Here is a 13,141-nt window from a genome sequence, read left to right as displayed (position 1 = left end):
AGGTTGCCACTGGGACAATAGTATGGACTTTCTCTGTAAGGCCTGGATCAGAGGAGGTTTGACAACAGCTAGCCTTTATTTATTTATTTATGAGTATGAACGAATCTCTAAGATGCTATCTTTTGTTAGGTGTGTTATAATAAAATGCTAACATTTGTAATAATTTACTTTATAGAGATAGTGGGATTTAAGGCTGTCCCTGTCTACAGCACACTCACTTGTATTCCACAAAGTTCTCTCGATTAGAAGAAAAAAGGGAGGAAAACCTGTGAACTGCTTATTTCAGGGGAGTGTTTCACAGACGAATGAGTCAGTTGAAGAAAAGATTTAGAGCCATTATCAGTGTAAACTAAAGCTACTCAGTGTGGTCCTCAGACCAGCTGAGTTACCTGGGAGTTAGTTAGAAAAGCAAATTCTCAGACCCACAGAATAGACCTAATGAATCTGACCCACTGGGGTGAGCCCCAGCCCTCTGTGTTTTCACAGCTTTCCAGGTAATTCTAGTGCTCACTAAAGTTTGAGAAGCATTTTCTTAGAGTGATGGTTCTCACAGTGTGGTCTCCTGACCAATGCCATCAGCATCTCCTGGAACTTGGTGAAAGCCACCGGGACTCATTCCCTGGGTCTCGGCAGGTAGGTCCTTGGCACCTTTAGGGGTCCATAGGCCACAGAAGTGGCAAAAGTGAGCATATAAACTAATGAGTTCTTGGATAAAAATTATCTAGACAGGAACTGAAAAGATCTCCTGGATCTGTTTCCCAACACTTGGTAATTAATAACAAAACCTTACAGATGCTCAATGGCTCCCTGCCACCTATGGTTTAGAGCACTGGCTGCTGAATCTGCAGCTTGGGTGGGGGTGGCGTGGCAGGGGGAGGCCTAAGACCTGTGTGGGTTGTAACAAGTCCCACAGGTAGGTGGACCTTCTCAAGTTCAAGAGCCACGAGACTTTAGTTTCCATCAAATTGCCCGCTGCGTGGCCATGTAGAGATTGGCTTCCCTATGTCAGCCTGAAGTCGGCTCCTGCCAGCTGCCCATCTCTGCCAATGCCAGGCTGAGACGTGCAGCCGGGAGGGAGGGAACTTGGCCCACTGCAGAACGTGACCACGCTGGGCTCCGGGGGAGATGGCGTGGCTTTGAAGTGGAGACCTTTCTTCACTCTTTCTGTGGTCCAACCTCCATGCAGGCCTGAAAGCTCAGAGCCCGGAAAGCAGAAAGCCTGAGCCCGCACGACCAGTGCGCTGGGCTCGCCGAGCCCATCTCCTGCTCCCTGGAAGGCACTTCCTCCTCTCCGAGGGGGTCATCAGCCTCATGCAGAGACCCTTGCCCTCGAGCCCAGGACGGCTGCCAACCACTTTCTTCTTAGGTCACTTTGGGGTGGCTCTAGGTAATGAGTATATTTTCCCAAAGGTATTTGGACCCACGATGTGACAAACCCTCTAAAACTGAACAAGAGAACTGATACAAGAAAGATGAAGGCTGATGAAGGTAGGGCTTGAGGCCTGGAGGGGGGCTTGTGCTGCAGGCTGGAGCCTGGCGGAGGATGTGGGGCAGGTGAGGGGGCCCCTCGCTGCATTGGTGGGGGGAACACAGCATGTTGGGGGATGAAAGGGCTGCTGCCCATTTCATCCTGGACAGTTTTAGTTTCTCCTCTGCCAGATATTAGCAAATGTCCTAACCTTCGAGCTCTGTGGCTTGTGCACTTGCTCCGAGGAGACAGTGGCGAGCAGTCCAGCCTGTGCCTAGAAGCTGGGACGTGCATTCTCCAATGAGAGGTGACCCCGCACACCTCGCCTTCCTGGGACAGAATAGTACTCTTGCAGAAACATGGGACCTTTCACCGCATGCTCTCTCCTGATGGATGTGTTCCCAGAGGAGCTCCAGCTCCTGACCACCCCGGGGGCGGCTGGAAGGAACCGTGTAACCTCATCTTCTCTTGATTACCCCCATTCACAGTGCTTGTCACTGAGTTCAGGCTGGAGGTGGAAAGATGAACATTTTAATCCCACCGCCTCTCAGACTCTTATTGAAATGACCAAAGAAATAGAAAATCAAGAGAAGTGTGCACCCCTTGAGAAAAGAGAGGGATGCACAAGCCGAGGGAGAGAAATTCTGAGGCGTTTTCTGCTAGCCTGAGTAAAGCTGCAAAGGGAAGAAGGAAGGACTGCCCCTGATTTAGTATCTACATAGAATCAGCTGCTTGATAAACTAATGGGTAGAATTCCTAGTAATGCCCCCCAACCACCAAACATCCCAAATTTCTGGCCAGCAGCTACAGTAAAAACTTATGAATGTTTGAGCCCATTAGACTTGAGATCAAACCTACCATTTGCTAGTTGTGCAAATGAGCCAGCCTTAGTCTTATCCTCTGTTAAATGGAGCTAATACTCATGCTAAGGTATAACAAGGATTAGATAAAATAGTGCAGGCAAGGAGACATAGCCAAAATTCTCATGGTTACCGTTTATTGATTACTATATACCAGGCACTGTGCTGAGGCTTTACAGACATAAATTTCCTTTAATCCACAAGGAAGCCCTGGTAAGTTGATCTTACTTTAAGGACTACTTTACACATGAGGCAACTGAATGAGGTCTAGAAGTGTTAAGACACTTGTTCGAGGTTCACAGCTGCTAAGGCCAGAGAAGGATTTGAACTCAAGCAGTCTAAGTGCAAAGTCTGTGTGTTCAAACCCTGAGCTATGCTGTTCCAAGCCCTTAACATATATCACTTCATTTAATCCTTACAGTAGCCTTATGGTGACCATTTTTATGGGTGAAAATGGGAGTTCAGAGCTAAACAATTTGATGTTTATATAAGATCTGAAACCCAGCCTGCGTGACTCCAAGTTCCCTGCTCTTTACTATCACAGTTCTTTAATTGGTATACTCAGTGGAATGTGATTGTGTTTCCCAATTTTGCATTAGATTTTATTCCCCTTGAACAGAGGGGATTGAGAGAGTCAAAATGTAGTTCCAACACTCCCCTTCTTTGAATTATTGTGTGCAAGAGCCTCTAAATCGCCTAATTTCTCCTTGTTGGTAGAACTCACAGAAAACATTGGGCTTCCCCTGGAACTGCTTGAAGAACATGAGTCTTGGCCAGCCTACGTCACATACACCTCCCCGACGGTGCAAAGACTCATCGAGAAGAGCAAAGCTAGAGAACTGGAGTGCATGCAAGCTCTCGAGGAAAGCCGGTGGACTCTGAGGCAGAGTAAGCCTTCCAGCATCATCCAGATGAAAAGGAAAAAGTCATCCAAGACCTCTGCCAAAGCGATGCTCATGGACACGAAGTCTGAGGCCATGATGTCGGTGTGGAGCACTTTCTCGCTATTGGCTGCAGCTCCCACGCCAGAACCCACACAGTTTCATACGGATTCCAGAGAAAGTCCCACTGCAAACTATAACAAGATCATCTTCTCTCGAAAACCTCTGATGAGGATGCTTCCATACAGCTCACTTCTGGCCAGCAAGGAAAAACATTTAAATGTTTAGCAAGGAGTCCCTGCCACCATCCCCCAAGATTGTACAGCAATTAAGCTTCATTTGCCACAAATTTCACTATGTCCTTTAAGGCTGAACTTGCCCCTGCTCGTACAGAGGTTGGCTGAGATAAATCAGATCAGATGTGAGCTGGGGGTGAGTGGGTGGATGGGTATACCCCCTCCAGCATCACAGTCGGATGGGGCTGGGAAGTCCCAAGCTCTAGTCCACACTATTGATGCTTAGGACCTAACTGTGGGTAAATTAGCCTGGGCCCAGACAGGAGACAGACGTCACACCAGCTATGTTATTAAAGATAATTTAATGTAAAGAATTATTAACCAGGTAACTGAAGAGACAGGAGGAGAACATAAAGTTATTGGTGGAGGTAGTACATGCAGGAGGCAGTTATCACCTCCAGGGCGGGGGTGGGTGGAACAAAGGGAAGATATTGGACCTAAAAGTGAGACAGTTGGAGAAGGGGCATGTGGGCTGAATCTCAGGTTCCCGAGGTAGGGGAGTGGGGTGCTGCTTAGCTGGCACTGGTGTCTGAGCTCAGAGGAGGACCCCTATGGGGATGGCACCCCTGCCTCTGAGGAGGGGTGCTGCTTAGGCTGAGGTTGATTCTGCGAGTGTTGGGAAAACCAAAAAACTGAACTCAAATGCTTCTAGAAGGAATCTGCACTACCTGAGCGAACAAGAAGCATTGCTAGGGGAAACAGACAGGGACAGGAAGCCAGCAGAGATAAATAGGAAGTAAACCAAAAACGAGTTCCTTCCTCCTGCTCTAACCTTGTAGGCCCCCTCTAGCGCCCACTGTGGGCAGAGCCTATAGGGAGGAAAGCAGGAATGTGGTTTGCAGAATCCCAAACCCAGCGTCTCAAAGAACAGTGTGAAACGATGGACTTGAAGCAAAGGGAAAACGAGCTCGGACCAGCTCGGTGGGGTTCCTGGTGACCCCTCCTTGCTGCTCCACTTGGCACCAGACCCTGGTATTGAGATGCTTGTTCCTTGGAGAGTTTACAAAGTGGCAGCAGGGACTTGGCTGTCCCCTGCTAAGAACGGAGAGTTTTCTGTAAGGCTTGCCTTGCCAAGCAGAGCTGGTGGGGAGAAGTCCGTGGCTGGACCCCAGCTGTTATTTGTCAGACCTCAGCCAGGACTGGCCCACTCACGCTCTGAGCTGATCGGCGGGTGCGAGAGCAGGCTGCTGAACAAGTCAGTGTCGAAGCGCACAGGCTTGGTCTTCACACGTGAGGGACCTGGTTATGCTGGCAGCCCCGCTGGCCTCAGATGTGGGGTTTATCTTCTGGGCACAGCTGCAGGGGGGCTTTTCTTTCCTTTGATCCCACCTGAGTTTCTGTGTGTTTATTTCTAATGCGGTGGGAAGCACCTCACGCTTCCCTGGCCGAGATGCAGAGGACGAGGTGCGCTGGTTGCTTTAAATGCCACTTGAAAAAGTTGACTTTGCCCTAAAGTGTGTGCTGGCCATCCCAGGGTCTGTGGACACTTCTGCTCGGCTCTGGCCGCTGCGAGCTGTGCTGGGCCAGCCGCCCGGGGAGGCCCGGAGCACCCTGCGGGCTCAGCTCTGGCCGGAATAAGCTCAGGAGGGACACAGTGGCTGCAGCTAACGGAGCGGCTGCGTTTGTGTGCATGGAGCACTCAGACCTGCAGCCGTGGATAAACTCCAGGACACTTCTCCCTGCCTTTCACGGGAGGTTACCGCCAGAGGAGATTTAGGAAGCTGTGGTGACAGCGACCCGCTGAGAGTGTTTTTAGGAATTTGGAATAATTTCTTCCCATCCCTTTGAGCGCAGAGCAGTCACTGTTCTTTTTAAAATAAAACTTCTAGGTGTTTCATAGCTTTTATGAAAATACATACTCCACATTTAAATGAGTGTTCTATGAATAGCGTTTCGATTAATTTAATTCTCAGCGTATTGTAACGACCCTCACGTGGCGATGAGGCCTGGCCGCACCTGCCACGCAGTCCCGACGGTCCGTCCCCTGAGGCAGTTTTAACAAAGAAAACGTCGAAAGAGGGACTCGCTGGAGCCCAAGCTGGGGTGCAGGGCAGGGCCACCCCTGCGCGAGGCCCGAGGCTGCGGGAAACCAGCCTGCGGGGCACGAGGCCGGCGGCGCGGGGAGGGGTGGCCTGAGGCTCCTGGGGGCCGGGCTGGGGCCGGGCTGGGGCTCCCCCGCCCAGGCGCCCCGGGCTCCCCGACGGGCCGTGAGTCCAGCTCCTACAGGCTCCTTTGCTAAGCCCTGGAAGGCGCCGCGGTGCGGGCAGAGCTGGGAAGGGAGCTCCGGGTGTCCGGGCGCACAGCGGGCAGCCCCGCCCCGGGCGCGGAACGCGGCGGCAGCAGCTTTGTTCCTGGGAACCCGCGGGCGTCCCGGGCGCTCTGGAGCCCTTCCCGCCGGACGCGGGGCCAGCGCGCGGGCGGCGGCGCGGCTGGAATGCGGACCGTTCCCAGCGTGACCTCGTCTGCGGGGCGGGGGCGCGAGGCGGGCAGCTCGGGTTACTCTGAGCGCGCTGGGCTCCCACCCCGGGGCCGCCTTCTCCGAGGCCCACGGCGCGGCCCCCGCTGTGCGTCTCCGCGGCTGCAGCTTCTGCTTGGACCAGGGCGCTGCTGCTGCTCGCCCTGCGGGGCAGGTTGACGCCGCAGCCCGATTCTGGGTTGGCCCGCTGGGGGGGGGGGCTCTCTGACTGAGGCCCCGTCCTGATTGGCCGGCTGTGGGGCTCTGTGACCGAGGCCCCGTCCTGATTGGCCGGCTGTGGGGCTCTATGACTGAGGCCCCGTCCTGATTGGTGTGCTGTGGAGCTCTGTGACCAAGGCTCCGTTCTGATTGGCCTGCTGTGGGGCTCTGTGACCGAGGCCCCGTTCTGATTGGTGTGCTGTGGAGCTCTGTGACCGAGGCCCCGTTCTGATTGGCCTGCTGTGGGGCTCTACTAAGGTTCCGTTCTGATTGGCGTGCTGTGGGGCTCTACTAAGGTTCCGTTCTGATTGGCCTGCTGTGGGGATCTGTGACTAAGGCTCCGTTCTGATTGGCCTGCTGTGGGGATCTGTGACTAAGGCTCCGTTCTGATTGGCCTGCTGTGTGGCTCTGTGACCGAGGCTCCGTTCTGATTGGCCTGCTGTGTGGCTCTGTGACCGAGGCTCCGTTCTGATTGGTGTGCTGTGGGGCTCCGTAACTAAGGCCCCACTCTGATTGGCGTGCTGTGGGCTCGTAACTAAGGCCCCACTCTGATTGGCGTGCTGTGGGTTTCTATAACTAAGGCCCCGCTCTGATTGGCCTGCTGTGTGGCTCTGTGACCGAGGCTCCGTTCTGATTGGCGTGCTGTGGGCTCCGTAACTAAGGCCCCGCTCTGATTGGCGTGCTGTGGGCTCCGTAACTAAGGCCCCGCTCTGACCCAGATTCCCTGGCGCCGGTGCACAGGCTGGAATTTGCCCATTTGCAGATTCCACAGCGGGCGTTGAAGTCGTTGCTGTTTAACCTCCGCGCCGTGACTGAGCCTGCTGGTCATTTTTGCTCCGGGGGGCCGTCAGTTCCACATTCTGCTGGTCCCAGCAGGAGCACCTCTTGAAGGAGATAAGGCTGCTTGACAGATAAGGGGCTGCAGGAAAGTCTTCAAGGACATAACCGCATAAACAAAGGTGCTGGCGCAGTGTGTGCGAGCCAGCTTCTTGGGTGCCCTGGGTGCCCCTACCTGGAATGGGTGGCTGGGGTGGGACCTAAACGGAGGGGCCCAAGAGCCGGACTTTATCAGCAGCGTCAGCGAGCAGTGCAGCGTGGCCAGCGAGCCCTGGTCTTCCTCTGGTTGGCCCAGGTCCTCATGTGGGAAGCAGAATGCCTTACAGACCCTCAGTGTTTTTCTTCAGGACAGGGAGGACAATATGGTCTCCTGAGGTGGGGATTTTGACCCTTGGGCCTGACGGGAGTCCTCAGAGGTGGCCGAGAAATCTCAAGGAACAGGGGATGCTGCACAGGACTCCCAGGCAGGGCCTGAGGGTGTGTCCATGGAGACAAAACCATGCGCAGGAGGCCCAGTGCTGTGTCAGAGGTGGTGAGAGGCCTAGAGGCCTTTGGGAGATGCGTGGGGGCAAATGTTCGCACCTGCACAGCAGGTTCCTTTCAGCGAGGCTGCCTCATTCACTCCTAGAGCTCAGGAATCCCCACCCTCTCCAGTGATGGGCACGCTGCAGAGCCTGTACTTGATCAGTGCCAGATAAGACAGAGTGACAGACTGGGGAGGGAAGTAAATGGGGACCTGAGATTTATTGACCCAATGTCCGCAGCCCCAGAATGAAGCTCAGACCTGGGCTTATGTTTGTAGAGTAATCAGGAAATTCTCACTCTTCCAAAGCTTCAGCCAGCTACCTGCGTACTTGGAAATCCCACTACAACATCCTAACCATGTAGGGCAAGGCTGGGCTGGGCTGTCCCTGGCACTGGGCAGTATGTGGGCTTCCTCAGGGCATCGGGGGTGAAGGGGCAGGCAGGGCCACAGGGGATGCAGGAACACCTCAAGTGTAGGTGGGGTCCACTGCCACTCCATATTCTGTACCTTGATCCTGACCATGATCTGGTTACCCTATGGGATAGGGCAGGATAAACAGTCATGAAAGGACATTGGACTTGGTGTAAATATCTGTCTCTTCTCTCGGGCTATACACCTCAGGGCAAATAGAACTACTCCCCTCCTCCAAACCTTCCTAGGCAACGTCGCTGGAGCCCAGCCAGGCTCAGCACCAGGTCACCTGCTCTCCAGATTCAGTTGCTCAGCTACCCAGAACAGTCCATTATTTTTGGTGGGCAAGTGATATGAGAAGCTACAAATGTGAAACCCACCTCTGTGGAACCATTTCTGCATGTCTGCCTGCGGGGGGCTTTTGGGGAGAGCAAAACTAGTACCAGAGAGAGTTGCAGCTGTGAGGAAGCTCACCCTGGGGACACCATGCCCATGTTAGAGCCCTTGGGCTTACATCCTGGCTTCCCTGGTGGACTCGTCAACACTGAGATGAGCGAGCCCCTTGGCTCTGGAACCAGGCTCTCCACTCCAAGGCCAGGTTGCTCACCTGCACCCAGGACCCTCCTCCTTCGAGGTTTCAGCAGTGGAACCCTTCTGTGTGTCCTTGAGTCGGCCAGGTGTGTTCAGCTCATGGCCTCTGACCCACAGGCTCAGCTTTGGTGCCTTCGGTTTTGCAATGGTTTTATTAGCCATCTCCCCTTGGGGAGTACAGTAACCCATGTGCTGCTGTGCCAGCAGAGCAAGGATGGTGACTTTGAAAGTGCCAGGAGATCTAGACAAGGTCAGTCGTGTTCACTGCCATACTCCCAGAGCCCTGTCCATCCATAATCTGGCACATAGTTGGTGCTGAACTATTTATTGAGAAGATTATTAACAACAGTAAGTCCTATCCTTTAAAATGGTTCGGGAAGGGGTGGTTTCTTTCCTAATAACCAGGGGCTGGAAAAGCCATGTGTCCAGGTTTGTAGGAAGTGTGAAGCACTTGGTAGGCACCTTTGCTATAAAGTTCCTTCTAGTCCTGACAGTAGGATTCAAATAATGGGTCAGTAGGTGCCTTTGATGGGCCTTTCCTTAGAGGGTGCTGGAGGGACAGAAGAAACAGGAGTTTGTCTTTTAAAATTAACATCTAGTTCTTTTGTTCCTTTAAACCACCAATCAATCCATGCCTATCTGATGAAATTCCACGTTGGTTATATTTTTTCCTCTGGCCTTTACCAGGCAGGACATAAGTTCACAGACTCAACATGTTCTCTCATCCCCATGTTTACAGCCATGCCAATGGGCACCCGGCAAATAGGCACTAAGTGCTTGCTGGTGCCTGGCACCGTGCCTGGGACCCAGTGCGAACATGGCAGGCACCCTGAGGCTTAGCGCTGCGATGGAGACATCAGACAACCACATTATCCCATTGCAGCTGCGATGCAGGTTACAAAGAAGCACAGGGTTCTGTGAGAGGGTATTTGCTTTCGGCTCATGACACGTTCTCCCCAGTCTCATGAAAAAAGGATTATGAAGGAGGCAGGATTAGTATCGGGACAGCTGCTCATAAAAAGGAGTGAGGTCACGGTGACTTTTTGGCCAAGTTGAATTTTAGTGGCCTGGTAAGTTTTTCAAACTTTGCAAAGCTGCCTTCAGTTTATACTTGGCCCTGACTTTCATGTTTGTTTCTGCAGCACCATGGAGCTGTCACCTCGCTCAGCCATGCTTTAGAGAAGGGCCTCCCCCTCCTGACCCCTTGCATAACACAGAGGCAGGACACTTGCTTTCTGCTGCCTTTCTGTTCTGGAGGAGTGGGCTGGACTGATCACAGGAGGCTGCAGGCCCCTCTACTGTTCCTACCAGGCTTTGGGCAAGGGCCAGTCCAAGCCTTCAGCATTGGGCCTGGCCCACTGAGCCTCACAACTTGCCCAGGTCTCCAGAGCAGAAAGACTACTTGTGGTTTTCCATTTCCTGTCTATGACAGAGGTCCCTGCTTCCTGCCAGCCTCTCCAGGCATTTGTAGGCCCCTCTGCAGGCAGGCATGGGGTGCATTTCAACCCAGGGAGAAAGCACTGCATTCTTTCATGACCTCTGGCTTGAGGTTGCCCTTGCTCCATCTCCTTCCTCCATCTGATTATAATCATAGAGCTCCTCCCTCTCCCCATCCCTCTTTTCTCCCTCTTTCCCTTCTTCCTTTCCTTTTCATCTTTATTGGTATTTATTTGTGTCATTGTGAAATTAAATGATGCTTTTCAAAAGACTCGGGCTCCCTGAAGTGTAAGAGACTAGGATGACCCTGATCTCACAAACGAGGAGAAGCCCATCCCTCTAATGCTTAGATACCAGGAGTCTGAGCCTCTATTCTGAAGACAATGGAAGTTTCCAGAAACTTTCTAGAAAGCTCTGAGGGATGCTTGCATATTCCACAAAACCATCCTCCTGGTCACCTGTCAACCCTGCCATCATCTCACTCCAAAAACAGTTGCTTCAAGGTCCCAGGTCATTGCTGCCTCACTTCTCAACCTAGCCACTGGGTGCCCCTGAAGCTTCCCAGAGTGAGCTTTGCCAGTGTGGTGACAGTCAAGTCTGTCCCGAAGGCATGGGAGTAGAAGAAGCACAACAGACTAAATTACAGTTGCTACCAGAAGTGTCTGCTTTGGGAGGCCTGCAGCCTCAATCTGAAGTCTGTTCCCTGGTGATGGCCAGCTCCACCTCCAACACGAATCTGAGTGCATCTCCATGAACTCAGAATCCAGGTCCAATTCCCCCTTAATCCTGGAGATACTGGAGCCACACCTCTGCCTTGCTTTCCCCTGTAAATAACCTCCCTCTTTTCTTTATCACGGGCAAAATTACCACTGCCTCATCCGTGTAATGTGGTGTAGTTCTCCTGGCCTGGGAAAGATAATCACAGTATTCAACATAGTGTACTTGGGGCATCAGGAAAGTTCAGAAGAGCCGAGAGCTTTTGTCTCCTTCTCTTTAGGGTCCCACTACCAAAATGTGGAGGAAATTATGCCTTCTGATGTTCAAGAGTGGCTGGCCACCTTCACCTCCTCCATCTGCAACCCCATCATTACCACTGACACCATTGCCATGGCCACACCGTCACCTTCACCTCCTCTGTCTGCAACTCCATTACTATCACCATCACCACCATATCTCTACTGAACAAATTTACGAAAGTGCAGTCTATTTATTGAAAAATTATTCTCTAAGCCAGCAAAAGCACAATCTCAAAAAAAGACCAGTTTTATAAGCCAGACAGAGAAAGACAATTACTATGTAATCTCACTCATATGTGGAATCTAAAAAAGACAAACTCAGAGAAACAGAATAGAGTGATGGTTGCCAGGGGCTGGAGGTTAGGGGAAATGGAGAGATGTTGGTTGAAGCTACAAACTTCCTGCTGTGATTAACAAGTTTGGAAATCTAATGTACAGCATGGTGATTATAGCTAATAATAGTGTATCATATTCTTGAAAGTTGCTAAGAGAGTAGATCTTAAACATTCTCACCACAAATAAGGAATGGTAATTATGTGACATGATGCAGATGATCGCTCATGCTAGGGTGGTGATCAATTTGTAATTCATAAATGCATCCAAACTTACAGAATGTTGCGTGTCAGTTACGTCTCAATAAATCTGGAAGAAAGGCCTATTTTATATTTTACATCAGGTAACAGAACATTTAACATCTCTGTCAAAGGCATCTGCATTTGCGTTATTTCACTGACCGGACACCCTGAGAACCCCCACATCTCTCTGCACAGGTAAACTCTCCAGAGCGCGCCCTCACAGAACGAAAGGAGGGTGTAATCAGGAGACCGGTGCTGACTTTCCAGAAGGCGTAACCATCAGGGTTCTTAACCTGAGTTCCATCGACCTGCAAGGGGTCCACATATAGAAATCAGGAATCCACGAACTTGGATTGTAGAAAATTTACATCTATGTTTTCACTAACCTCTCACTGAACTTTAGTATTTCCCTCAGTGAAGTGTTTCAGCACCTATGACTTTGTCACCAGTGGAAGTCACAGGTATTTTCGTGCCACATGATGCTCGTGGGTACCCTGGAATACTGTTCATTGCCTCTTTGAAATTCTGGTAGTCGTTAGGCTAGCAGCTGCATCTTGTTATTTAATGCACTAAAAAATCCACAGTACAATTAGCAAACTTCTCTTGTAAAAATACTTTGATTATTTAGTTTCAAAATAATTGGTTTTCTTTTTTGTCCTACGTATTTTATTTTAAAAATGTCAGGAACCCCTGGCCTAAGGTCAGTTTTCAGGACCACAACCCCTTTCATATCCCGCTTCTACTGAGCATCTAAAGTGAACAGCAGAAGCCGCTGTCCCTGGACATCTGCGCAGGATGTAAGCACTGTTTTCAGCTTGCAGTATTTCCTCTCAGACCTGCTTTTCCCCAATGCAAATGCAGGTGTATTTAATGGATGTATACGCACAGTACATACAGATCATGTACACGTTATTTTTAATGGGCTACATATTCTGCAACTTGCTTTTGTCACTTAGCATCTCTCCCCGCAGATGTGTCTGAATCGCCTTTCTTTTGGGTTGCTGTGAGGGGCCGTTGCTCCCTGGTGGACATTCAGGTTGCACTCAGTTTTTCCTTTTTATAACTTTCACTGCATGAACCTATGTCATTTGTGAGGGGCTCCTCCCTTCACGCCTGTCGGCCACTTCCTGAGGCTTGCTCCCGAGGACATGGAGGTGAGCAGGCTGTGACACGTGGGGTGGGAGCCCATATTTGAGCTTGTCATCTCTGGAGAAACCTGTGTGCCCCGGTGGTGGGAATACTTAATAGGGTGGTGAGAGATTCTGGTGCACAGGGGCCTCAAAACGGTAATTATGAAGCAAAGCAAGGGGCGTGCCTGCCTCCCCCGTCTTATGTCTCCAGTCCCTGCCCAGGTCATAGTATAGGGTCCTTGTGCAGTCAGTCACACATGCTGACAACCGCACAGCTTCAGGGTGATGGAGGTGGGATGTGATTTCACGTAGGTTATAGTGGAAATAAAACCCCCTGGAGTGATGCAACATGACAACCTGGCCTCACGGGTATAAATGGCTAAATAAGTGTTTTCTTTATTTAAAAAATTATTGTTGTAACAAATATGAGATCTTAAAA

The 13,141-nt window shown here is 51.2% G+C and overlaps 1 protein-coding gene across 1 annotated transcript in view; it reads left to right on the top strand.

Annotated features, from left to right (window-relative positions):
- The window catches only part of CDRT4 (CMT1A duplicated region transcript 4), a gene marked incomplete at both ends in the record, with an annotated part of 34,710 nt that extends 23,547 nt beyond the window's left edge, over positions 1-11,163 (top strand). Inside the window, 3 exon segments of the mRNA XM_081162052.1 lie at positions 3,046-3,494; positions 3,498-3,528; positions 10,979-11,163. Coding sequence (XP_081018178.1) covers positions 3,046-3,494; positions 3,498-3,528; positions 10,979-11,163 — 665 coding nt within the window.
- Positions 11,164-13,141: the final 1,978 nt, after the last annotated feature.

The sequence above is a fragment of the Miniopterus schreibersii genome, assembly GCF_964146895.1.
Source record: "Miniopterus schreibersii genome assembly, chromosome: 16".
NCBI lineage: Eukaryota > Metazoa > Chordata > Mammalia > Chiroptera > Miniopteridae > Miniopterus > Miniopterus schreibersii.
The sequence above is the reverse complement of the archived record's forward strand: the minus strand, read 5'-3'. Positions and strand labels throughout refer to the sequence as shown.